Source organism: Scophthalmus maximus, chromosome 9, assembly GCF_022379125.1.
Source record: "Scophthalmus maximus strain ysfricsl-2021 chromosome 9, ASM2237912v1, whole genome shotgun sequence".
NCBI classification, from domain to species: Eukaryota; Metazoa; Chordata; class Actinopteri; order Pleuronectiformes; family Scophthalmidae; genus Scophthalmus; species Scophthalmus maximus.
Genome location: NC_061523.1, coordinates 20,443,722 through 20,469,686, shown reverse-complemented (window position 1 = coordinate 20,469,686; position 25,965 = coordinate 20,443,722). Strand labels below are relative to the sequence as shown.

The window sequence follows — 25,965 nt, the reverse complement described above, 5'->3', positions numbered from 1 at the left end:
ATGGTGGCATTTAGTAAATGTGCAATCAGAATTGCATTAATGACTCAAGCATCATAAATCATAATGGCCTGATGGACTATCAATAGTGTGCGCAGTGCAGGCTCGCTTTTGATTCATGGTTTCCTCGATGGACCCAAGCTGCTCGGCATTCGCATTAACAGTGAGGTCTGAGCAATTTGTGTTTTTAATTTTTCTTATCTCATGTTTCACTGGGCGGCTCTGCCAGTCCCCGTTCTCCTCCTTAGTCTTACCGGCAAAACACTCGTCAGGACTTTGGGACCAACGAGGAGGGCCTCAGCCAACAAAGGCTTTTGAGCATTATGATGTGGTTTTTCTGGATCAATTGTTCCATAATTCATGTGAATGAAAGGGTGAACTGTTGTTTAATTTATGTGAAGTCTGACGGAGGACTGCATCTGTTTATTGGACAGAGCTCAATCTCTCCTTGTGGACCTCGTTCTAACTCATATCCGGTTATGAACCACAGCAACAGCTTTAATTTCCAATAATAAACATAAAAAAAAAGCCGTTCAATATCCCAAAAGTTCACAAATCATCCTACATATATATATATATATATATATATATATATATATATATATATATATATATATATATATATATATATATATATATATTTATATGTTATGTACATCAAGTACAAACCTTACATTCTGTGTACTCCCACACTCATTACATTAAAAAGATAGATGATCGCATTGGTGATTGAAAGGCAGACAAAGTGTCTGACCCTGTTTCCTCAGCAGAGAAAGGTGACATTCTCTTTCTTTTTTTTTTATCCCTTCCTTTCATACAATATCTTCATATCCACATCTGAAATAATCTTAACATGGTTTATGGAAAGCATGTGAGTGTGAAATTGTCCACAGTGTGATGTCATCTGGGAGACACTGAACCCTTGTTTTTAATTAAAACTCAGTCACATAATGTGGAGGAGGAACAGGCTCACCTTAAAGCCTCAACCGCAACGTCTATTGGGAACAGTTAATTAAAATATGAAACATAATTACAATGGAAGACTTAAATGTGAAAATTAATAGATTGTTTAGAATTATATAAAAAAAAGATTGTATCAATTCAATTTCTAACTTCTTTTGTATGGTAAAAGCTGCGATTGAATGAAGTTTACCTTTTTCTTTTAAACAGGTGGTCCAGGGTCCGTTTAACAAACACTAGTCTTTGCTGTTTATTTTTTTTTCATCTTGTCAAACACAAGTACATTCAGGCTGAAGGCTGATTTCTCTTTTTGTGTCAACTCGGAAGGTCGGGATTCACAGAATTCAGTTTCTTTCAGCTCACGGCTCAAGACCATTTTGAGCTGGGAGCCATTTACGGTGCGATGACAAAGGTGGAGTACAACTCCATCCATCTAGTTTATGCTCGTCCCAGGTTTGCTCTTGTTTTACCTCAGTTTCTATCACTCTCTGTCTTTGCATCGTTTGCCTTTTTAAAAATATATATATTTTTGCTGGATAGTTTCCACGGTTACATGCGGTTGGTCCACCATTTCCAGTACCTGGGGAAAGCTACCGATCATTACCAGGCGGAAAAAAAGTGCTAGTGCTATTCTATTCCTGTTTTGGCCTGCGCCGTGTCAGATGCTCTTCCTTTGTGATTTCAATCGAACATTTCTGTTACTGCAAAATTTGGTGCCGACAGAATAAAAATTGTGAAAGCGAGTCTCGGGAACCAATCAAAACGCCTGTGCTTTCATTATTCTGTAGCCATTTCATTGTGCGATGAACATTTTCTTCGTAATGATAGAGTAAGTTAAAACACTTGTCTACCGCCACTTGAAGTAAAAAGAAAATGGATGTGCCTAGTAAATAAAGATGGTCTTTCTTAGAATAGTGTTCGAGTAGCTGGTAAGAATGGCATCATATTAATTTGTATTTTTACTGTCATTGGTGGAGGAAGTCTGTTAAGATTCTTTACTTAACAGAAAGTAGCAATACCTCCCTGTAAATAGTACAACAAGTAAATGTCCTCCAGGAATAGGATTATTTGCAAAAGCACACATCGCAGAAAATGACTCCTGTGAGTGTTATACTTATTATGTATAACTGAATTACTGTTATTAACTATCACTGTGTATCACTAAGTGTATCACTGATATTATTATTTTTGAATTTTAGGCAACCTTATTTCTTTGTTTTTTAGCTATACATTAATAATCTAATCATTTGTCGTTACTGCAATTTATATTTTGTGCAATAAATCTTTAGTCCACTGTCCCTGTTCAACAAACAAACCCTTAAAATAATTTTTTATGTCTTAATTTGTAAATGTAGCCGTTTTCAGAGTGGAGTAAAAAGAACAATGTAATTTTAACGAGAGGATATATGAACTTATTTATATACTTACTGTGTATATGTACCTTTGTGCATATATACATCAACATTAACATTTACTCTTCATCCTTTTTCTTTTTGTCTTTCTGACTTCATCACTGGGTGTTTTAAAAAAAACTAAAAATGAAAATTATGAGAATTATTGCAAGGACATGGAAATGTACTGGATATTTTTGAGGTTGTACAGATTAATGAATTCATTGCAATAAAAGTAAGTACAATGTAAAGTGGAAGTACTAAAGAAATGTATTAGTCATTTTAAGTTATTAAAGTACAATTGTGGGATTCCAATACTGTCCGTTGTAAATCAGCTCCAGTTCAACAGACCAGTTCAGTCTTTACTCCTCAAAGTCCTGTCTGCAAAAATATGAATTCATAAATTTACTCCCATTTGAACCGACTAACGGTTGTTGTTTTCCTTTTTTGTTTTGATATTCACTATCTTCTTATCATTGTAGTCACTATTTGCTGCAGCCTCTGTACACTTAGCGGGGAGGCTACATTATTAAAACAACCGTGGAACACAAAAAAAACTTTCCTCATCACCGAAGATGCTGAAAGTTCCTTAAGATTTGAAATGCTGCACTGAATCTTAGACCGTTTGTGTCTGTGTTTTGTTTCATTCGCAATGTGTGACTTTTTTTGTGGTCGTCTCGCTGTAGTGACCAGAATTCACGAGGTAATGATCATGCCTGCCTTGTGTAATGGTGATGGAGGGAGGAGGGCCGGAGCCCCTGTTCCTCAGCTGTTTATCGCGGACATTTACGGCTATCATTATCAAAACAGTGATGCCAGTGGGTGGCTACCAGAGCTGGAGGTGAAATAAGCCATTTAGCTGTTTTATGACAGCAATCCCCAGCCCTTGCTGTTTTCACATCCAGGGTCAAAGCTTAGCAGCCATCTAATCTCCCTGAGTCACACAGCTTTCATTAACGCGGCACTTGATCAATCAACACAGCTGCTAGCGCCAAAGTTTGCCTCGTCTGAAGATGAAAGTACATCACCGTATCTCCTGCGTAGGTGATCATAGTTGTTTGCAGGTTCCCTTTCGTGCCCTAATTTAATTGGCATTGGATAAGAATTTTCATAAGAATGCAGCATATTTTTGCACCGCTGAGTTTACAATGGTAGTTTGGCGGCAGACGCAACATTGAGGGAAACTTTAAAAAACGGAAAGCAATAAGTTTTTATGAAGTCTGACATACATTTTCCTTAGTGAGTAAAGCTTCTGCCAAAACTTTGATTACAAAAATATGCTGTGGTGCTTGGTATAATTTTGTGGTGAATCTTGATTCTACAATGAATATTTCTAGTATATACAAATGTATTTAAAATCTCCGTTCATTGTTTTCCCCATCATAATTAATAATAATAATCTTACCTCAAACATTGGTAGAAGACTTTACTTAAGTTACAAAGTGCCTCACAAAAGGCTGAAACAATAATAAAGCAACAATTAAATTTGACATAAGATGAAAATAAAATTAAAAAAACATAAATTATAATTCACACAAAGATGAAAACCTTTTTAGCTGGTAAGTTTTTCCAGAGGTTCGGGCCCCGTACTGCAAAAGCGTGATTGCCTTTAGTAATCAATCATGATGCGGGAATGACCAGAAGGCCACAATCAGCTGATCTAAGATGGCGCTCAGGCTCAATGGGAGTTAGTTAATCCTTAATATACATAGGAGCTCAGTTGTGTAAAGCTTTAAGAATCATCGATAGAATTTAGAATCAATGCGGAAAACAAACCAGAAGCCAATTCAGCGAAGCATCTGTGTTCTCACGTGTCCTTGAACAGGAGTAATCCTGGCAACCGCGTTTTGAACCAACTGAAGGTGATGCAGGGAAGTCTGAGTGATACTTTTTATAGAGGTCAGTGGCAACCGACCGGGATGTTGCGTATTGGTTCGTGAACTGACGTTTTGAAGCCTCGAGTTTAGCATTTTGACCAGCGCCATCTTGTTTTTTTTTTTGCAACAAGGCATAGGAGCGGCAGGTGGGTCTGACTGAGAGTTCGACCTACACCTGCAACCATGCACCGATTGGACGGGACCAGCTGTCAATCACGCTGCATCCATGCTTGAATGTATATGTTGGTTTGGTATATGGTTTATTATCTATTTTACTCTAATTGAGATGACCATTTTCAAAATTATCATCATGCACAAGTGAAGACTTGCTAGTTGATAGTTGCTAGTTGCTAGTTGATAGTTGATAGTTATTCACACTTTTGTCCAAAGCGACTTATAATCATTAACCCACTAAGCTTTCCCAGTACTTGAAAAGAGCGTTTGTGACCATACACTCCTCAGGAAAATGTTTACTGCCATTATAAATCAAGTGAGAAGACGAGTCGTTTTCTCATAGACTTCTATAGAAACTGACTACTTTTTGCATAGTCGCCCTCTTCTGGTGTTTCCACAGAATGCACCCTCCAGGCACTTCCGCATTGGCTTAATTTTTCGGACCCAGGCGACTACGTCCAATGTTTATATACGGCCTATGTAGTGAGGGCGTTACAGAAATCAAAAAAAGATAAAGGCATTGACGACCCTGTGCAAATCCTCAAAATGTTGTCCTCAGATAATTGGCTGCGACCTCAAAAGGCCGTCCACAGCTTTCACCTGCCAAATGCCAGGCCTTTCAGCGCATCTGCATACAATAGGACGCGTCAGGAATCCTTGGCCCCTCCTTTCATTTCCCTTCGCGTCTTCCGTAATCAGGGGCAGTGGATGGGAACAGAGGCAAAGAGGAGCTTTTTATCCCTCAATAAAAGGCCACTTAGGCAGATAGTTCTCCCCAGACTCATCAGCTTTGGTCTTTTTTTCCTGGCACCACATAAAGGAATTTGTGGAAGAGGGCAAACATTCCATCTAATTAAGGATACCTTTAATGTAAGCTCACCTCGCTCCCCCATAATTTCTCTTTGTGCCCATCACTCCTGCCCCTCTCTCTCTCCCTCTCTCCCCCCGCATCCCGCTGCCCTTCTGTCTTTTCTCCTTATCATCCATCATAGGAAGCCCAGAGGTGCCCTTCGCAGTTACTGTACCATCCTGGTTGCCTCTTGATGCCTTTTGAAATTGTCGGCTTACCTTTCGCTTTGATGTCGCCTTCAAATGGCGACTAAGCAAAACTTTTGATGTCACGACCTAGATGCGGCCACGAAATGTCGAATCGCCACAATAGCTCAACAATTCACTTTTTTATATATATATATATATTAAAAAAAATGGGGATGTGAGCGCTGCTCTTCATCTATGTGTACTATGATTGCAGTGGTAGTAATTTAAATGCCGCTTTCTCTTTTCGGGAATCTGCGTTATTCTTATTTTTTGAAAAGTGAAAGGAGAAAATGAGTGTCCTGTCTGACTTTGTTCTATTTCTGGTGCTGGCAGCTGGAGGATTGCTGCAAGTGGCAGAGTATTCATTATTTAGATGGCAGTGGCGGAGTAGGGGAATGGGTGTTTCATAAACCACTTGACATGTGTGCTTCTATATGCTAGACGGGAAGACTCCGGGAAAAAAACAAAGAAGAAAGAAAGAAAAATTCCCTTCTGAAACATTTTCTCCCAGCGAGGACACTTGTAGCAACTCTTTGCCAGAGACTTTTTCAGACAGTCACACTAATTGAAATTGATGGAACAAACTCAGATTGATGGAGCTAATGGCCGAACACACTGCAAGTTCTCGGGGATTGCTCTTCATATAGACTCTGAAACTCACGAAGCGTCCATTCAGCTGTTTCACGGTGCATGTCTTGTTGTGCTGGTGCTTTTAAAAAGTAAAAAAAAAAATACAGCATCTTTGCTGCTTGTTATTAAACTCCGAATGAATCGTCGAGTTGAATATCAGCACCGGGAAATCTTTATCGAGCCTCGTCTGAGTATAAAATAACGACAGTTTCGTCATCTTGCCCGGCGTCGTGTGTGTTCACAAAGATGACTGAAGATATCAGCGGCGACGTGTTGAAATGGCCTAAGAGAAAAGTGCGTTTCTGAAATGAGAAAAAGACGTGACACTTATGTGTTGCGAAAGCGGAAAGCTGGGCGCTCTTCGCCAATGCGGTGGCGCAAAGAAAGATTTTCTCCCTCTCGTGACGCAAAAAGGTCGTATCTCTCTCGGCTCGTGTTTTACGCTGGCAGTTTTCAGCCTGGACACGGAGAGAGAGCGCGAGAGGGCACCGCCATGTGCACGTGATTAATGCGCTGCCGTGCCGCCATGGTGGAGGAGGATGTCTCTCGGCGGTCTCCTTTACAGTTCTCCTCCCTGATATCTCGGTAATGTGACTCGACAATGGAGAGATTGATAGGGATCATTATGCCGCTCTCAAAGAGTAATGTCACTTCCCAGCATGATCCAGCCGGCTCCTAATTCAACTACTCCTGTGGGTGGAATACGAGCGGCGGCGGCGCACATTGTTTCTGTGCACGCAAGCGCCCTTCAACTTGTGTTAAACTAGAAACTAGTGACATTTCTGAATCACCCCTCCCCGCCGCTATCGCAAAACCCCCCGAAGCCGTGTTGCGCATACATTCAGCGTTGGAAAGTGCCTCGGGTTGGGGTCTTGATTTAACCAGCCGCACTTGACACTGGAAGTATTATCGCGCCCAACAAGCGCATGGGCCAACCGCCTTGACGCTTTGCAAGCTATATCACCGTTTCCCCGGGACTTCCCTGTACAAATAAAGGTGCGAGGGGTCACTCATTTTTATTTCCCTGTCGCTCCCCGAGTCCTTACAGCTAGGTTGATTTGTTTATCTGTACGTGTTTAGCCCCTGGCCCCAATCTTCTGAGAGAGAGAGAGAGAGAAAGAGGTTTAGCATTTAAATTGGTCGATCCACCGCACGTTTGCTAAACCTGTTTTTTAATGCGTTACATTGATGAAAAGCATTCGCTATAATCCCCCGCGGGGTGGTGCGACCTTATCAGGCTAAGCACCCGACAATGAGATGCTACTGTCACTCCGGGAAACACAAAGACGCTCCAGGTGAATGTGACATCCCACGGCAAAGTGTGCCACTGTAAACACCGGTCAGCTCGCTAGTGCTACAGGTGTGACTCGACGTTTGAAGTTTGGAGAGCGCCGAGAGTTGGGTTTTTTTTTTTCTGTGACAGCAAGCTCCTGACAACATGGGGCACTTCAAAGTTCTTCCCTACTTCCCCCCGTCCTCGGGACATTGCACGCTGCCGTCAGCGCGTCTGCCAAAACGTCTGCCACAGCTAAGTCCCCGTTGTCAGCCGGGGTGCCCGCGCGCCCGACTGGAAAGGACGCCGTTAGCATACTAGCTTCCAGAGCTAATCCCGGAATCTCCCGTATGCATTTCTCCTCTCCGCTTACGCCCACACGAGCTGATCCTCTCGTTTCACAACTTCCCCCGCCGTATGCTTAGCCCCGACAAGACGCTCGGTCAATATTGTCGCCGATGAATATGCAGCGGACAAAGTGGCCTTCATCTGAATGTGGCAGAACTAAATCGTAGGGATTACATTATTGACAGTGCCTTGAATAAACATCAGGATGAGGTCAAAAATTCATTGTCTTCCGTTATTTGCACAGCGTCCGGAACGTGTCCAGGTTTCAAAGCGAGCGAGGTGGCCACATCTCACTTGCGGTGAATAATTATTTCACGTGATGAATTATCATGATTCAATAATTCAATAAAAAAAATCGGTGTGTCTGTGTGATAAGCTGTGGTATCAGCTGTGCGTCCAGCCTTACAGATTGTGCGCGTGAGGAGTATCTTTCCACTGCTACGTCGCTCATAGCTCTCCTTCAAATGCACGCACGTCTCGTGTTCAAGTGGAGTTTCCTGTCATGATACGGCTTCATATACTGAAGCTGGAGGTTCTACAGGCCCGGGGAGATGTTATCAAGACGCACGAGGACAGCTTATGCAAATGGCGCGGGGCGCGTTGTGTGTTATGGCTGAAACGTGATACTGGGAACAAGTGTGACTGCAGACTGTGGCGCCAACTGTGGTTCACTGCACCCGTATCAATACGTCGTTTTAATCTGGTCCAGAGTAAAGACTATACCGTGTAGTCATATAATATTCATCACGGCCAGGGAAGTTAACCAGCTGCTGCCTTTTATAAACTGACAACTTATGCTTTTTTTGCTGAACCATATGTCGCCCGCCGCCGCCGCCTCTCCTCTCAGATTTCACTCCTCAGTTTTTTTTTACCATTGTCAGTCTCGTCTTGGCTTTTTGTGATCTTAATTCTGATGGATGTGTTCCAGCGCGAAGTGACTCAGCCGGGTGCGAACGTGGACCGTCCTTCGCCTCCCACTGCTACCATTTGGTGAGCGGGAGGGAAAAGGCACAGGGACCGATGGAGGAGACGTGCCAAAGCTGGTGTGTTGACAGCATCCCTCCCTGTCTAATTGGGGCAAAGCAAACATGATTAGACCCAATCTGAAGGACGATCAGCGTCTTCCACCGCAGAGACGTTTCACAGTCACACGCGTTCTGCTGCTGCTGAGAGGCGGACCGGCGCCTTCTGACGACAGTATCAAGCTGCTGTTTTTTGACAAAAGCGACGTGACAGGAAAACACATTTGCTACGCACATGACAAGTTTATTACTACGGCACCTTTAAAAACTGCCATTACACATGAGTGTGAAGACACTGGGTAAGTTTACAATGACTAAAGCCTACTTAGAAGTTAAGTCAGTGAGTTTAAATGAGCAATGGGAAGACGTCGATCATGTTTAATCAAAGCTGATAGTTTCTTGGAGATGGGCCATAAATCCTGGTCTCCATTGTCAAGTTCTATAACGTTTGAACACCCTCATCACCACCTCACCTCCTGCTTGAATAAGTTTTTTAAACCTCTTCTCAGGCTAGTGTAACCATAGGCTCTCCAATGAAAACATTTAGACTTGTCATTGTATGAACCTTTCTTTGTGTAAGTAAAGTGCAGACGTCCCTGATATAATAAAATATCGGGTAAGCTCTCGGCGTCGGCGTTGACATTGGATGAGAAGGCTCAAAGATGTTCAGCACAATTTGCCCCTGTCACGATTCAATCTGAAATCCTGACCTTTGTCGGGCTTATGTGATTCCAACACATTTCATTATCCTCCGCGTTGTTACAAAACACAGTGGTTCAGGTATAATTTATTCAGTATTCAGTGGTATGGGGGGGAAAATGGTTTTGCATTACACGTGTTATATTCCAGATGCATCCCAGACGAAGTGCCTTTTTAAAAAAAAATAAAATCTCATTCCATACATTTTTGCAGATAATCCAGCAACAGTGTGATGAATACTATTTCCCTCTGTAATCAAGAAGCACGGTATCTGTGCAGGTGAGCAGCGAGCGAGCGCCCCGGTGTTAAACAGTCATGACAAATTTGCATCCTATTCCGAGCGTTTGATGCATTTCAGATGTAGAGGCGTGAGCGAAGTGCCAACTGACGCCTGCTGTGGCTTGAAACATCAAATTGCGTCGTTTACAAGTACAGCAACACAACTGCAGATATGGACTGCCCCCACGGAGTCCTATGATATGAAGAGGCTAAATGATGAAGTATAATGGATGCTCTCGACACACAACTGTAACCTATTTCCTGCTGTCCTGTTGGCCTTGCGACACTCACTTGCCCACTCACGTATCCTCGTGTTACATGCACAAACACACATTTACCTATGATCATTTCACCTGTGAATGTATCTACATATATATTTGTACAGTTGTTGTTTAGAAAATGATAATACCGAAAAGCTGCAGGAGAGATGGAAGCAGACTTGCCTCCATTAAGGAGACAGAAGTATCCTCAGCAGTTTTGTTATTATACTATACATATACCCATCGAAGCCATTAAATAGCAATGATTGCATTTCCAACCATTAGCCTAAATGATGTTTTTTTGCTACTTGTGCTATTAGCTGCAGTAAAAATACATTTTGCTAATGAGACATTTAGTTGATGTTATTCCAGAGTGAGTTACAACAAGTAATAAGGTAACAATTAATCATCTTGCATGGTGAAAATATTTTGCTGAACCTCTGACCTCTTTACCCTCGAGGAAGACTAAAATGGCATATTCGGGTACTGAGTTGGCAATCATTTTTTCCAATCAAAGTCTGAATTCGTAATGAATCAGAGATTTACCAAAGGAAAACTTGAATATTCTCTGTGAAATCGTAATTATTGTCAACAATGTCTCTTCAAAGTCCGGATGCTTGGTGGTGATCGCAAAGTTTAATTTGACTAGGTCACTGCGGCCGTAATACACAAGTGATTGTGTGTGTGGTGAGATGAGGTGGATTCAGTCTTGCAAAGTGAAGCGACAATAATAAAAAGAAAATATTATATTTATATCTTGAATAGCACATTTTTTTCTGTCCCAAATTTGACTTCGTTATCTCATAAAAACACAGCATTCAAGTTATTTCTCATACATGAACGAGTTTTTTTTCCCCTCTTGAGTCTTTTCTTCACTCGTATATTCATGACTTTAATCTTGGAAATTCTCTGGGTTTTTTTTACCCTCTTTCCCGGCTCAGTCAACTGTAGGAAACAGTAAACAGTCTGCTGCGCATTTACATGATGAAGTTGTTCTGCCCAGTCTCTTTTAATTTTCATAAATAATCAGGATTTTTTTTTTGCCACGCGTTGGTTTTAAGAACACAGTTGGCCCATGATGCTCGTACTTCCTGCTCCCAGCGAGAAGTACGTAAGCTGGCTGAGACGCGCAAAGCCCATAAACGTTGCCTTGTTTTTTTTTCTCTTTGTTTCTGTCCGTGGAGCGCATTTTGGAGGAGAGAGATGCTCACACTGTCCTCATTAGGGCTTTTCTTTTCTTTTTTTCCAACAAATTATCAAAGTGGAGCTGATATTGAACCCAGAGAGAAGAGTAAGGCACTGAATCACTGTAGCACGAAGGAAACGCAGGATTTGCCATTTGCAAGATTTCTCTCTCTCGGCAGTCTCTGCAGAAAATTGTTGCCATTACTGTGGACAATAATGTTTTGTTCGTCTGTTCATCTATTACCGTCAAGATGCTTTCTGACAAGTTTTCATTTCTCCAATACTCACCTAGCAACAAACATGCAATAGGCCTCGGCTGTATTCTAAGAGCATACTGATGTGCCGAACCTGAATTGGAAACTTGCAAAAGTACAACCTCACATGGCTGCTAGTCTGCCTGTAGAGGCCAACTCTTGCACATAGCTTTTGTTTTCTATATAATATGAATTGTGCCAGGCAAGCGCCTCGTAGTAAAGGTGCTAAGTAAGTGTGCTACATTATAATTACTGGTGCTGTTTATATTTTTATCGCTTTGGGGAAAGATGTTACTTTTCAAGGCTACCTCATAAATCATTTCTCGTTGGTGCCAAATCTTATTTTTTAAACAAGATGTACTGTTGCTCTCTAAAGCCGGCTATTTTATTTCATTCTGACACTCAATGAATATAAAGTGTTGCTCGACCGGGCTGCAGATGCGTCCGTTTGTGTGCGCACGGCGGTCCGCTGGAGGTTGTGCGAAGACAGTAGTTGATAAAGTGCCTTTATCTGATTTGCTTCCGTTGGAAAAACACCTCCAACATACGGATGGGGGGATTGGATAAATCCGTCCAAGTGGATTCAGGGCATTTCAGTGACCATGTGTGCTGGCGTCTGGTGTCCTGAGAGTGTTTAGTCTGAGAGAAACATCATCGGCGGCACCTGTGAAATCACAATGGGTCCTCGCTTGTGTACCCGATGTGCTTTGATACAGTAATCCCCCTCCTCTCATCTTGCATCTCTGCGCATTTACAACATATGTTTTAATCTGCACGGCCTGCTTCGGAGTTTACTACAAGACGCGTTTAGTGGTCACACAAGAAAACAAGATCATATCAACATAATCGTTTGCACATTTCATCAGCGTCCCGCAGAGTTGGCAATAATTTTAGGCTACCTTCAAATATTATCATTTCTCCCCGAGCGCTCCTTTGTGTGCGCGTGTGTTCCCGCAATTCCCTCTGAAGCAGCCTCCTCAGAGACAGACAACAGGGGAAGTATGCATGAGCTGGATGCCTCCTTGACAACACCTTGGAGGTAAAAATCAATGTCTGCCAAACAAAGTGAAATGTTAGGCTGCAGCCGATACATGACAGATGAGGCTTAGGGTGGTATTTTCTGAGGTGAATGAAGACTGGAACGCAGGCAGCCCCGTCTGCTGCTGTCAAGCCGAGCGGCATTAGAGAGATTTTGAAGGACAGCGGGTCTGACTTCCCCGACTACTTTTATTATTGATTAACACGCTGCAGACACGCGTGGGATGTGCTCCGAAGTGGAAGGGAGGGTCGCCGCGGTTCAAAATTAAAAATGACTGCAAAGTAGACTAGAACTTTAAAGGGCCAGTTTCACTAATGAATTGTGATGCCGGGGGGGCACTTAAGAGACTTCGCTTCCAAGCCGGGGGTAGCGCAAAAGTGCAGTCATCTTGATTGGAGTGGACGGGTCCTCGCGTCACAACTGTGTCTTTGTGTCACAGCGCGCGCCAACGTTCTCCGAGAAGTCACACTATCTGGCGGCTGAGCTGCTAACGCCTGAAGATTCCTGCACTGAGCTAGAGGTTCTTTTTTTACGCACAGTCTGGTTTTTCCTCGGGCTTCACCTTAAGTCTAAATAGGAGCAGTGGAAGCAGCGTGGCTAGCTCGGCACATTTGGGGGGGGGGCTGGGGGGCTGGGGGGGACGACGACTGTGTTGCTACCTCATGCATGATCGGTCTCCAAGACTCCAGCGGTGACCCCAGCACAGAGCCTTGGGCCATATCGTGTTGCTGATTGAGCACGATGCACCGAGCCTCCGAGGGGTCGGCAGGTTGCATCTCTGTTCTCCTCGTCGGGCCAAGCGGAGGGTGTTCTGACGGAACATTTAAAAAAAAACAAAAAAAACATCAGGAGCGCTGCGAGGCTGAGCTTCCAACTGTGCGCGAGTGTGTACAGGACCCTACATCCAAACATGTGCTTTGCGCGCGCAAAAAGTGCACCGCTCGTGCCCACCGGGGTCATTGGCAGCACGAGAATAGACCAACAATTTGTCCCATTGTTATTCTCGTCTCGCGCTCGGCTCATGTGGCCCCGAGAGTAAGGCAGCGGCGGGGGTATCAATTCATAGCCTTGGCCTAAGGAAAAGCTCTCTGGAAAGCAGAGGGATTTTCGGGGGCCTGTGTGTGTTGTAACTATAGCTCTGGAGCCAGACACTGAGAAATTCCGCTTTGCTTGGGGGAACTTTGTGTGGGAATGTTCGGAGGAAGGGGTCAGAAGGGAAAATAGGGGGGGCCCGGCGTGTATTGTGCGTTCACTGTATAGTTGGTCAGTTAAGAGATGTGGGTGGCAACACACGCAATGCGCAAGGATCTAATGGCGTGCCATCTGTATTTATAATCTCCACACAACGTCATTGTAGTAAAGCGGGTGATACAATTATCGCAACGTGTTGTTTGATATGTCGTCAGCGTTTCGTGTTTCAAGAGACGCTTGAACAGTTCATTGTACAGCTACTTCCTATTTTTATCAAATAGTTTTGAAGAAGAATGCTTCATTTTTTAAAGATTTTTTGAACTAGTTTACTGTCAGACCTGAGGTAATTAGTTGATGAATAGATTAGTCGATTGACAGAAAGTCATTAAGCAACTTTTTTCTCCCAAACTTTGTTTCTTGGGTTTTCCAACATAAACACTATGAACAGAATAATTGCACTCATGAATTATAAGTTATAAGATATATCGACAACAACACAACAAAACAAGGCAGACAGAAGAACAAAGACAATACGAATGAAACCTTGTCACAAACGAAACAGACAATCAAAATACAAAAGAACATTATGGCCAAAAAGAAAAAAACATTCATGCGCTCGATTATAAGCAGCTATTTTGGTTATCGATTAATAGTCATTTTCTTTTAACATTCACCCGTCACAGTTTGTTAATTGTGAGGACTCACTGCTTTTCTTTGTCTCTTTTTCTTTAGCATAATTAATTTAATATCTTTGTACTGTTCGTTGGACCAGACAAGCTATTGGCATATTTTACTTTCATCTCATGGGAAAACCAGACAGATATTTTTTGTTACGGTTTTCTGATATTTTATAGACAAAACAACAAATATTGGAGATCAACCGATACAATAATCTGCAAATTCACACATGAAAATAACCAATTGCTTTCTTTCCTGTGCTTTCCCGTAAATAAATGATCATATAGTCAATATCAGTAAAGTATTTCCTCTGGTAGACTGCTGACGATTGTTCACCTACGTGTAGTTAGTCAGTTAAGCAGTCAGTCAGTTCTCTATAATCCAAACCAACGTATTTATTCCAAATCAATCTCTTACATTTCAACGGGCGTTGTGTATTTTAAATGCGCTGCTGCATTGTGTGTATGTGGAGTTATAAACTTAAACGGGAGCGTGCGGTTACATAATGGTTAAATAATAGAGACTGAGACTCGGCTAAAACTTTTATTTCCTTTTGCCGACGCGGAGTATAAAAACATCAACCTCCATGGAATATTATATAGTTGCTTTATGGTGCCGTTTCAATGTGTGTCAATGTGTTGTGAAAGATAGACGCTGTATGAATCTCATTCTCCTCAAATGTCCTCACAATGGAGTCGAAAATTAGTCATCTGCGCGAGTGGAGTGCCTCCATTTGAGAACAATATGCCAACAATTAATCAGGAAAAGATAGGCTTTCCCGTCGTTGGATGGATTCGGCTCCCTTTGTCTGGTTTCCCCGCAAACTGAATGATTTGCACAGGAAATGCAATTACAGCAGCCATTGGAAAAGACCGTGCCACTACAACCATGAGTGGGGTTGTTTTTTTTTCCTGCCACCATTTTCTCAAGTGATTGGGGAAGCGAGCTGTAAATGAAAGAGGAGGCACATGAATAGTTCTCCAGAGTACACATGTCACATTTCTATGACCCCCCCCCCCAAGATGATGTAGGCAACATGTCGTGTGCGGTTGCTAATTCAAATCTATATTGCTTCAGACAGAGATGTTACTCGCACTTCAGTAGCCCCGTTCCGTTGTTATTCCCGCAGTTATGAATTGCTTTAAAATCGGCCCGCATTGCCTTTTGAATGCTAAAGAAAGCCATCCTGAGGTGACCAACCCCCAACCTGAAGATTCCTGTCGTCGCCTTTATCTCGGCGCCATCACAACGGCCAGCTGTTACTGAAGCCACCACGGCAATTTGGATGAAGAGCGCACGGCTCCTCTCAAGGCCGGTTCAGTTCAAACACGCGAAGAGGAGATAGATTGAAACCGGCTGCCTCTTTCAAAACAGCGTCGCAACAAAGTGCTGATGAGAGCACGACTCTCCAGTGTGTCCGTGTCCAGCAGCCTCGTCGGCGATTTGTTTTAGATTATACAGTTTGAGTTATTGGCGCTTACTGTGTCGCTCGGCCAGGTTGCTGCTGTTGTCGTGACTATGACGACGGGTCGAGGCCGCATTACAAACTGGGAGGACAAGTATCTGTAGCCAACGTGTCTGTTGTAATGGAGACTGCAGGGTGGGAATATATATTTATCAGAGCACGACGGAGAAGGATTTTTGAGGGTCAATGCGGAAACCGATAGTAGGGACCCTAGACATTTTCGACACTGATATATTGATAAATATTTGAAAAGTTAGCAATGATTACTAAGATGTCCATATTAAACCCCTTATGACAAAGAAATGTAACTGAGTCTTGATATTTTACAGTTTGCAGGGATGGTGCTTGACATTCGAACGTGCATCTTTACGACATGCGTGGCCTCGATGATTTCATTAAAGTCGACATGTAGTAACACGCGACTTAGATCTACGCTTGATGAAATCCGTATTCCAGCGTATAATATCAACTGCTCTGTCGAGGTTCTGTTGAAAATCAACCTCCGACGACCGGTTGACGAAGTCAACGGCTGTGAGAACAGAAATCAAACAGGAGGAGAAAAAAAAAGAAGGTGGTTCAGAAGAAAAGTGGCACACTTCCCCGTGGACCGCGTCGCGTCTTAGCCCGGCAGGTTCAAGAAAACACACTCATGCGTGTGTTTTCGCTGCCGTGCCGCAGGAGCCGCGCTGTCTGCCGGCTTCAGTGGAAAAAAAAACTGTCGCATTTTTTATTTTTTTTTTACCTGGGTGTGGGCACAATCTCTCCGGAGCAAACGGGGAAGCCGCGGCTGTCCACACATGAATAAATACAACTAAGTGTTTTGTCAGCGGGCTAATTGTCAAAGCAGCGTTTTGAGAAGGAGTTGTAATTGCTATGTAATCGGAGAGCTGTCAGGAAGAACCGCTAAGCAGTCATCATCTGTACGAGGATCTGCCATCTGCAGCAATGTCTGGGCGAGAGGAGTGATAGATGGACAAACAGGGGATGCGCCGGCTGCTTATAATCACTGTGCATCTCAGGCGGAGTGTATTTACAAATCATACATTTGGAAGGCACGTCTCGGATTTGCATCAAATGTTGCCTTGATGAATGCCTGCCACATCGCCGAGGAGGAGCACGTTATGTACGGGCGAGTGGAGCGATGTCTCTTTTTCTTCTTCCTGTAATGCAATGATTATGTAATCCTTGAAATATTGGTTACATCCCGGTCTCCCTGCAGAGAGATGGCTGTAAAAAAGAAATTTCTCTCTTTGATCTGATAGAAAAGTCAGGAGAAGAGCGGGCAAAGCTGTGAGAGAGCAGTGGCGGTACTCTGGCTGGAAATTTGATGGAATTCACACAGCTTCTTCTTCGTCTTCTTTTTTTTTTTTTCTCTCTCTCTAAACCCCAAGCCCCTGAAAATTGCCAACTCTCTTTGCAGAGTAAATCCCCAAAACTCACCGAGGGCAAGGTTGTTGTAATGGTCCCAAATTCCACTGGGCACAGCCGCCCCCCCCCTCCCCACTAAAGAGTACGACTGCTGCTTTCAAGCAAGGCGCCGGAGCCGAGGTGAACGGAGAAACCAGGTGCTGATGAGAATTAATTTATTGATTTGACATATATAAACATCCCACTATGCTCCAAATGCCATGTTTTACCCTGGAGTTCATCCATTATTCATTCCATAGAAAATCGAATGGCGGAGTTTGGCAGTGGTATTTTCCCTGAAATTCGAACTTTGCAGAGCAGGAGACGCTGCATTGTTAAATGCATTTTATGAGTTTTCGTTCTGTAAAATGTAAATGCTGGAATCTGCGATAGGAAAAAAAAACGGTGGCCTCTGTGTAGGCTCTGTGATCTATTTTGATGGAACTCTCACGATGCACACACACCGCAATTTTCCTATTGATGAAGAGCAAGCCAGTCAAAGCAAAATGCCCTTTCAATTCCATTAGCAGTTGCATCAGTCTCTTAATGGAGAGTAAAATGGCACAAGACCTTTTTGCTGTAGTACTTACACAATGAATATGAAAAGGCTTTCACCGAGTTTGCCAAGTTTAGTGAGTGCAAAACGGCTTTTAATTGTGTCCTGACTCGGTGTTGGAACATTACGTGTGGCATTCAAGGATTGTCAGTGCTTCAATCACAAAAAAAAAATTCAAAAAATTTCAAAAGGAGTGAATGCCATAGGAACTGACTGAGTATCAGAGTATCAAGAGCTGGTTTTAAAAAGTCGAAGAAAACGTGAAATTTGAACTCAGTTATTTCAAAATAGGATAAAAAAAAAAAATCGAAACCATTTAAGATATTTTTTACAATACCAGAAATACACGTGTTCTATACGGAAAGTGCATACTTTATGGGAATTGTCTTGTGCATGTTAATTTTTGCTCGACGAGTACACAACCCAATGCACTTGTCCCCTGCAAAGAGAAGCCTCCCAAGAGTAAGTGAAACACGGAACCACTCCTGGAACGTGTTTCTGTAAAAAAAAATAAAAATATGGAGGCTTCATAAAGCATCATCTGATAGATATTGCAAGCATCATTAAGAAGCGAATGAGTCTGTCATTTTAGCGCCGGCATGCAGTATTAATCACAGAGGTCCCTTCTTTTTTTTTAAAGCATGTTGCTGATGGAGACGGTGACAAGCTGACGGTGAGGAATTATGCAAAGGAGGCATCCGTCTTGATCTGATTTCAAAGCAGAGCCCCATAAACCACACAGCTGTTTCTTCTGCCTCCTTCCCAGTCACCGAGCCTGCTCTTTAAAGGCCATCTTAATTCTCCCGTGTGTCTTGACGGAAGACAGTGCCAGGCTTTCTTAGGGGCTCATTGTTTAGTGTGCCTATTCAGAAAACACACACACACACACACACGCACACACACAAACACACACTATCCAACATATGCAATGCCATGCATAATCTAATTCAAAGTGCCACAGTGCCAAAAGTCCCCATTTTGCCCCAGTTGCTTTCAACTCGAGCACACACTGTGCTGCTGCACTGCTGTAGCCATAGTGCTGCATTTTGCTCATTATGGGGGAATCGCATTGAGGTTGTCACTTATAGGTTTTCATCATGGAGAGAGACCCTGTCCTGAGTGTAAAGCTGTTGGGTCAGAAATTGGGTCCTAATCTACGCTTCAAATTGGAGGCCCGGACCCCTCTTGTGCCCTACAGCACTCAGACACACGGACGCCCGCTGTGCGCGGGGAAATTGTTCGCTTGAAAAAGCAAATGGTGTCGTGTAGCTTTTTTTTAAGGGTCCATACTTTGTTTTGTTTTTTTAAACGACCAGCCCAGGCTTTTAAAAAAATTATCTGAGTCAAATCATTGAAATTCTTGCCACTTGAGACGTTGATTCTGATTCCAAGACGCACGCACGTGAAGTCGAAACTTACTTGGAAAAACTGTACACAAGTCTCAGTTCCCAAAAAATAAATAAAAAAAATCAATCACGGCACCATTTGATCTTGACCTTAACAAAGACAAAGATTAAGGGGATGATAAAATCCTTTAAATGAGAAAAAATGTTTGCATAATTAATCACTCGGAGTCCACAGAGGAGTCGTGTTTCACATCTGAATACTTAAAAGGGCGTAACTGTGCGTTGAGTATTCTTTCTCAAAGGCTTAGCTGACCGTTGCAGTTATTAATGTGGAGTGCTGTTGTATTCAGAGGTGTGGTATATTTCGTTGAAACAAAGAGGTGGATTAAGGGGAGGAATGAACCATTTTTGATTACAAGTGTTGCTCCTTCCTCAAGATGATATGGTGGATTTAGTCCAATTGCTGGATGCTGGTGTCATGGTATGGCAGTAATCTGAGTGAAACCAACAGTAATTGAATTCTGTCATTTTCCTTCCAGCTGAAACCAGTGAATAGTTGCATAGCAACATTTTCTTTGCAGCTGGGTGCAAGCACTACATGTACAAGCTTCTGTGAAATGAAGACAAGTTATTGCCTGAATTTGTGTTCTTCCCACTTTTGTTTGGAGAAAAAAGAGCACATATGATTTTATTCTCAGACTGAAATAAGCTAAAGTGGAAGGTCAACAAGTCTGAAATAGCACTTGTTACACTTAAAAAACCCAAATGTGAATTTGTATTGAAGATTACAGGCTTTACATCTCCGAGCTGAAGTTCTCTTGAAGGTAAAGGATTTTGTCATTATTGATTCCTTTGACTCTTTCTTTGGAACCTGAGCTTTCAACTGAGTAAAACATTCCCTGTTGATTTTGTAGTAAAGGTGGGAATATAAAAAGCAAACCCGCGTCCTTCCGTTCCGTCCATACCCAGTTTCAATCCGTTACAATTTCAGTGTTGGAGAGTGTAGTCACCAGTTACGCATGAGCTCTTCCTTTTGCATCAAGGTAGTGTTTTACACTGTCAGCCCTGTCATTTTTACAAATCTTTAAGAGTTAACTGGCCTCTGGTTTTTTATTCCAGACAGTTTTCAACGTGCCATTTTTTAAACCCTTGCAGATGAAACCTAATTTGAACTCCCTTTCCTTAAATGCTGTAGCTAAAGACCAATCTCTCTCTCTCTCTGTCTTTTTCATGAGGTTTTGGAAAAAAGTAATCTCATCTCAATTGATATTCTTTATGAATGGTGTTGTTAACATTTTCCAATCTGGTTGCAGAGCACTTTGTGTAGTACTGAGTCAGCACTCGTCGAAATTACTAATGACCTATTGCCGACTGTTGATGGTTCTTTTAGATTTAAGTGCTGCCTATGATGGTGTTAATCATAGTATCCTCTAACGCAGCTCCGAGACTTTGGTAGGAGTCAAGGGCACAGGTCTTATCCGACTGCCTTCACACCTCTCCAGTAGAACTGTGTAGGTCACTCTGGGGAAAATCCACTCCCTCAATGGCTCAGCATGGTGCCCCTCAAGACTTTGTTCATGCCCGCACCATTTGTTTTCTATATATCTGTTATCTCCATTTTCTACTTATCTATACGCTGACGACACTCCGTCATATGTTCCATTAAAACCCGCAGATCCTCGCAGCCTTGCAAATCTTACAGCCTGCCTCTATGATGATATTAAATCAGGGATGTCCCACAACTTCAACGGTGATAAGTCTGAGGTCATGCTGCTCTGTCTCCCCCTATCCATCAGCTCTCTCAGAGCTGATGTCAAGTAATATTAAACAGGCTGCTCAGAATCTATGGGTAATATTTGACCTCTGTTTTGATGACCAAGTCTTTTGTATTTTTTCTCTAAAAATTGGGTCACTTCTATCGACTGTGAATACAAAAAGTTGTACGTGCTTTTTCATATCTTGTCAGCTTATAACATTCATTACTTGGGAATCAGCCTCCCTCCTCTGTCTCCAGTCGAATAAAAGCAGTGGTGCTCGACTTATTACCTGGACAAAGAAGCATCACCCCTGTACTTGCCTCCGTACCCTTGCTCCCCTGTTCGATTTCTAGTTGATTTTGACATTTTATTGGTCACTTTTTAAGGCCTTAAATGGTCTTGCTCCTAAATATCTCTCCGAATTTTTGACCCGCCATGTGCCCTCTTGACCGTGGAAAAATACATCTTGTGACAAAACGGTGACCCGGCTTTTGGCTATTAGAGCCTCCGCACTGTGGATCTTTCCTCCTTCTGCACTCAGACACATTAAGTCTCCAGCCTCTTTAAAATCCTTTCCCCAAAACTTTTCTTTGCGTGAAAGCTTTTTGAAAACTGTTTGACGTGACAAACACTATTATCATTTTCATTTTAGTATTTTAAACTGCCTCTTTAACTCTCAATAACAAAACCGAGTCGCCGTTTCATTTCATCCTTTTTGCGGCTAACTGAAACACAGCATTTCAAGTATTATAGGTGTTATTTATACCCACAAGCATTGTGTGCTTTTTTTTGCAAAGTATGCATAGAGTTGGTTTAATTCAGTTCATGGGGTTTTATGTTCCCTTAGTCCATTGTGGGATTATGCAGTCAGATTTGCTGCATGTCAAATTCCGCTCCTTTGAAGGGTTTTGGGATTTTGTTTTTCAGAATCCTTATGCTCAGCATGTGCTCTCACCTTAAAACATGGTTCACTCCATGTCCCAAGTGCAGTCATGCCTTTTAACGCGGCGATTCATCTGAAATTGATTCAAGATTGACAATAAAATTGTGATAGTGAGTGTTCACGCTTGTGACTCACCTCTGTGCATCAACCGTTATGCACCTATACACCATGTAAAACCTTAATGGGTTTGAGGTTAAGTCTATACTGCAGACTCTCAGTATAAGCAGCACAGCAGCAGCAGACTACACAAGGGCAATCAAGAAGTTGACTTTCACTGTATGCCAATAGATCAATACGCAGACATGAAGATGAATGGATTCAAATTTGTGCAATATCTGTCGTGTATCTTTGTTTTGTATTGCGTAATGAGAGGGCAGATTGTTTGCAGGGACTGACTGCGTATTATGTGGGTGTCATAATAACACAATGTTGTTCTCGGGAGAACAAATACAGCAGTCTGAGACTGGCATTTATTGTGTTTTTTAAGGGGATGCTGCGTTTATTTCAAATTAAGTCATGTTTCATTTAATTACTTGTAACATGACTTTCGGGTTGCTTTTGATCTTCTCTTCATAAGTGTGTTTTCTCGAAAAGAAAAATATTTCCTCATAACCTTTACATAACCCAAAAAATAATAATGTTTTCTGGCCAACATTCCACTTACCTTAATTCTAGATAATTTTCACTGCGAGTGTGTGCTGATTATGTGGAAAATAAAAAAATGCATCTGCTGGAGAGTGAAGTGGAGCTTGTGGTTGCTGCAGGCTCATACAGTGGAACAAGGCCCAGAGGTGAAGCAAAACCAGCCAGTGTTGGTAGATAATCCACATTTCTATTAGCCTACTTAGCACTTTTTTTCTAATAGGGCTCAAAGTGTAGCCCAGGAGATGAGTGGGACGTCGTGTATTCATTATCACTAAGTCATGTCAGACTTATAATTTCCAAGTGCTATTCCAGAGTTGATCTCAGGTAGTTTGTGTCTTAGGACTCTAGCTGACTTGGAACGCGGTTGTTTTTGCGGTTACGAGGGGGATCGCATTTGATTGGGTTTGATCAAAGTCAAATCGCAGTCCACAAAAACAGAGAGAGCGAGAGAGAGAGGAGAAAAAAAACAACCTTCATTTGCTCCTGGTGATTTCGCTTTTATGGTATTTATAGCCACATGCTGTTGCTGTGCTGTTGGGAATCAGTTAATCTCAGATTGGTCTCCTGCACCAACACTGTGCACTCTCTCTCTATCCTCAATCTGCTCCACGCCACATCCATCGTCATATGTGTCAACAGTACAATGTCAACAGTATCTAAGTCGGTTTGTCTTTCCGTTTGTCTCCATCCAGATGAAAACGATGTTCTTAAATCCATTGTCATATTTAAAAATAACAAAAAGTAATAAGTCACAAATGCCTGGTGCAACTGGCCCCTCTGTTAAAATGCTGTTCCCGAAATGATTTGGTGTGGATCTGTTTTTAATCTTTCTCATCACTTTTATCCTTAGTATACTTCACATGTGTTCCTAGTTTGAATTTGAGTGATAATCTTCAGTTGTGCTAATAGCCTGCGTCGGTACAATAGCCTCTGGGATGGAAATGATATCCTTGCTCTGAATGGCATGTGTTTCCTCGTCGCACCGTGCAACCAAAATTCGAGGCCCATTCATATGCATTGAACAACTTCTGTTGTGCATAGAAGGGCACAGTGTGGAGTGGAACCGCGTAGACAAGGACAAAAACTGCATGGACATTAGAGGCTCTTTTCAAAAACAATGAACAACGTCCTTTCAGTGAAGTGGCTCCCTCTAGCCAATTGCATCGGGGCGGATTTGGATCCGGCTTCAAAGGTCCACAAGGTCTTTTACGCAAGGTTGAGAAAGCAGAAGTTCAATCATGTGCATCCGAAACCGAGCCTTTTCAGCGTTCATATGCTCTGAATTTTTACTCCTTTAGGCTTTATAAAAATTCCTGCTGTCAGTGCAAAAACAACAACAGCTCGTAAAAGTGGAATCTCCCCACTTTCTCAATCTTTTCTGAGCCTCTGTAAGGAAGGAAAGACGATATCCATTTGGGGCTCATTGGAGCAAATCAGAATTGTCAGCACTGTGGGTTTTTACCTTTTTAAACAGGGAAGATGGATAGATAATCACCACATGCCATTCTGGGGGCCAATTACACAGCTTTGTGTGAAATTGGAAAACCTGTTCTCTCAGAGCTCTAATGGATGTTCTGGTCATTAGTTATTTGAGAGTCTTCACTGGCTGTAATCAAACGTGAAACATTGCGTTAAGCGCCCATAAAAGAACAGCTGCCTCTCTAAGTGACCTTCTGTTTAAGAGAACCCAACTGTCAGCCGTTTGGCGTTTTGCGACAATTATTATGTGTGTTGCCATAAAAGCAGCACTTATTTCCCTTCTTTTTGCAGTGGTTGCATCTCGTTTTAATGTCTTGCTCTCGGTTGTATTTACTTTTCTGGGTCTGTTAGGTGACTGTGTGCTGTCATATCTTGCATACAAGGCAGATGTATAATCTTACCCATCTGCCATCTGATTAGCAATCCAGTTTTTCAACGCCGGGTGTAATTTAAATCAGCGGAACAGATTACTGGATTTTCATTTTCGCCGCCATTAAGAATACTCAAATTTTCTGACGTCTGTTCTCCCCTTGCCTCCTCTCCAGGCGATCATCTGTCCAGTCCGCAAGGCCCACCACCTCTCCCGCCCGCCCCACCCCCACACAGGCAGCATCCGTCCATCACGTCCCTGAGCCGCAGCTCACTGGCCAATCAGAGGAGCCCGAGCCCACCGCCCACAGCCGGCCTGGCGGCCGACTTGCAGAGTACGGCAGAATGCGTCCAGCTGCAGGACAGCTGGGTGCTGGGCAGCAATGTTGCCCTGGAGAGCAGGTGAGTGACCCACGATGACCCGCGACAGAACTGGGAAATTCGGGTCCAGGTGGTTTTCATGAAGCGATTTGCACTGACTCAGAAAACAAAATGACGTGGAAAAAAATATGCAGGGGCATTTTGAGAGTTTAATGGCCAAGTTGCCTTTTAGAAATTTAGGGTTTAACAGTGACTCCCTCACTAGCCGTGTTATATTTTTTATTTTTTTGACAACAGGTATAACCAGCATTTTTATTATTTATTTTTGTTTCTGTGGCTCCACTGTAATTGTATTAGTTTTCCTAGATGGTAGTCTCATGCAACTAGTGTTTTAGTACTCATCCACCAAACATGGGTGAGAATAATAAAAAAAACTCAAGGACTTAAAATATTTAAGTCTTTCATTTTTAGACCTGTTGTCAGGACTGCACCTCATGGCGCTAAATTATCAAGCCGCAAATTGTGCATGTGCTAATATTGTTACTGTTGAGATTGACAAATGCGGATATAGTTTCTCCTCTGTTGAGAATAATTATCATGTATAATTCATGTTTGGTTTCTTTAAGCAGCTACAAATAAGAGCTGATGAAGGAGAGACGAATTCGACACCCACAGGAGCGTACTTGATTAGAGTGAACTGTGTGGATATCAAAGAGCTTGCCAGTTAAAATCAGAGAGGCTATAACTTAACAAGAGACTTGGTTCGAGCGGACTTTGTGTTATATCAAAATTTGCTGCGCTGGATACTTGTCATAAGAGCCACTGCCAAGTTTTCCTCCTGAAACATCAGTAGCATCTTTCTTAATCAGTGAGCTCAAAATACCCTGGCAAATGAAGTGTGGTACATTGCGCTCTGACTCAGAAATGGCCTCGAGAAGATGATTGCATCCTAGCCTGAAATTTTCCCTGGCACGACGTGCACCGAGGGTCTTAGATGAACGTAAACTTTGAATTTCTTTCCGTGTGCGACATGAAGTAACAACTTCCTGTGATCTGACTGAGTCAACCGGGGTGTGCGGCGACAGTTTCACTTTCTCCGGAAGATGCCCTGATTGAAATGCTAACCGCGCGGCGACCTTGAGCTGTCATCGCCGCAATCGACAAAACAATATCTGTGCACACCTATCATCAACCGAGGCATAAATCACTATCAGCACAGTGGACTCTGAAATCGAGTGCTTGTCAGTGGGTGGGTACGGAGAGCTGCTGCGAACCAATGGGGCCAAAAGGGAAGACCCCGGTCCACCATGTAATTGCACATGTCAAGATAACGACCGGGTTAGCAAACGTCAGCAGAAGCTCCAGAGAGTATTTTAACATGC

At 42.7% G+C, this 25,965-nt stretch overlaps 1 protein-coding gene across 6 annotated transcripts in view; it reads left to right on the top strand.

Annotated features, from left to right (window-relative positions):
* si:dkey-237h12.3 (teneurin-3) overlaps positions 1-25,965 on the top strand; it is a 129,563-nt gene that overhangs the window by 27,125 nt on the left and 76,473 nt on the right. For all 6 annotated transcript variants that reach the window (XM_035650610.2, XM_035650609.2, XM_035650607.2 and 3 more), the window contains one exon: positions 24,439-24,664. In XM_035650610.2, the coding sequence (XP_035506503.1) occupies positions 24,439-24,664 (226 nt within the window). The remainder of the gene's footprint in view (positions 1-24,438; positions 24,665-25,965) is intronic.